At 33.9% G+C, this 1,527-nt stretch overlaps 1 protein-coding gene across 1 annotated transcript in view; it reads right to left on the bottom strand.

The window, feature by feature from the left end:
- Positions 1-1,527, bottom strand: part of LOC106465249 (putative epidermal cell surface receptor) — a 30,282-nt gene that overhangs the window by 2,854 nt on the left and 25,901 nt on the right. Inside the window, 3 exon segments of the mRNA XM_022393119.1 lie at positions 91-165; positions 167-303; positions 864-991. Of these exon segments, the coding sequence (XP_022248827.1) occupies positions 91-165; positions 167-303; positions 864-991 (340 nt within the window).

Genomic DNA, 1,527 nt, shown 5'->3' with positions numbered 1-1,527 from the left:
TATTATTCTGATTTTGTACTGCACTGAAACAGTGTTAAACGAATTGGTTAATGCATGGGAGGAAGTTATTTTTCAAAAATATTAACTTGCCTTATAAGTAGGATTGTCATAAGCTGATTCAGAGGGTGCACGCGTAATTGGAGCCTTAGCACTCGACTGTTTTTTTCATAAGGATAATCAACAATACAATAAATCCCAGACCAGCCACAGCTGCAACAATAGCCACAATAATCAGGGCAACATAGTAGGCCTTCTTGGTGTTACTGTCATTAGATGTTCCCTGGAGGGCCTCTGCTTCTTTCACTAAACGCAAATGACGAACATACATTAGAACATCCTACAGATAACTTACGATTTCACGTCGTTGTAACATTTTACTACTTTGTAAGTTTCTTCAAAAGTAACTGAATATAAATACACTGAATTTACCCAATGAAAACCTAATTTTTCGCCGTTTTTCGAAGTACCTAAACTGCACTCAACTCAGCCACAAATACATTTTACTTATAAAATCACCGAAATTCGTTTATAAAACTATTTTTGAACAGTTTCTATTGAATTAAGCAAGTCATATTTCCTATTACAGAAAATTAGTCCGAAATCACACATATATAGCGACTTAAATTTTTACGTGTACAATAAAGTCGTTTATTAATATGGCTGTAATTATATAACTAATGAAATGCAGTTCTACTTGTGATGAATTCTACTTGATTATTTTCAGTTAGTAGAAAATATGAAAACAAAAGGTTGTATAAAACTAATTTACTGATGTTCAAGATTTAACAAAGATATACATTTTTCTTACAATGGCAACTTAATACTTGCATGTGTAAAAAAATATATCTTTACGATAATCTTACCAACGTCTTCTTTTCCATTTTTGATAGTAGTTGGTGGTTTAGGAGCTCCTGCCTTTGTCATGAAGTCAATGACGTCACTTGATACAGTTTTTCCATTGGTCAAATAAAGATCAACCCACAGCTTGTACCTAAGTGGTTACAAATTGTCGAAATTAAATGCGACTCTTTTGAATTCAAATAATAAAAATAAAGAAAACCCTACTAATATTACGTGAATAAAATCATAGATCAAATTATAACATAAACCCATCTTTCCTATTGGTTCGTACAATTTTACAGCGTGGTCGCGTAGAGGGATATGAGATGCTTATAAGGGTCCTTAAAAAATAAAACACAAGCCTTTTGTGAATTGCAACTGTGTATCAGGTGAACCCATGGGTCCCAAACGTGTTAATTTTGTGTATCTTACAAGTGGGCCAATACAAGGTGGAAACATGTATCATCAGATGGGCAACTGGGCACCAAAAATATTAATATTGTTACGACAGCGGAAGTCACGTGACGCTGGTAACACGTGATGAGTTTCTAGAATATTCACGAAGAAACGAGATATACGCTTTTTGTATATATAAGACCGGTAAGAAGTGGCGGCAACAATGGAATTGAATTGCAGACAGAGATAGAGACGGACAATTTAGTCTGTTTGTTTGTTTGTTTTGAATTT

The sequence above is a fragment of the Limulus polyphemus genome, unplaced genomic scaffold, assembly GCF_000517525.1.
Source record: "Limulus polyphemus unplaced genomic scaffold, Limulus_polyphemus-2.1.2 Scaffold1884, whole genome shotgun sequence".
NCBI classification, from domain to species: domain Eukaryota; kingdom Metazoa; phylum Arthropoda; class Merostomata; order Xiphosura; family Limulidae; genus Limulus; species Limulus polyphemus.
The sequence above is the reverse complement of the archived record's forward strand: the minus strand, read 5'-3'. Positions and strand labels throughout refer to the sequence as shown.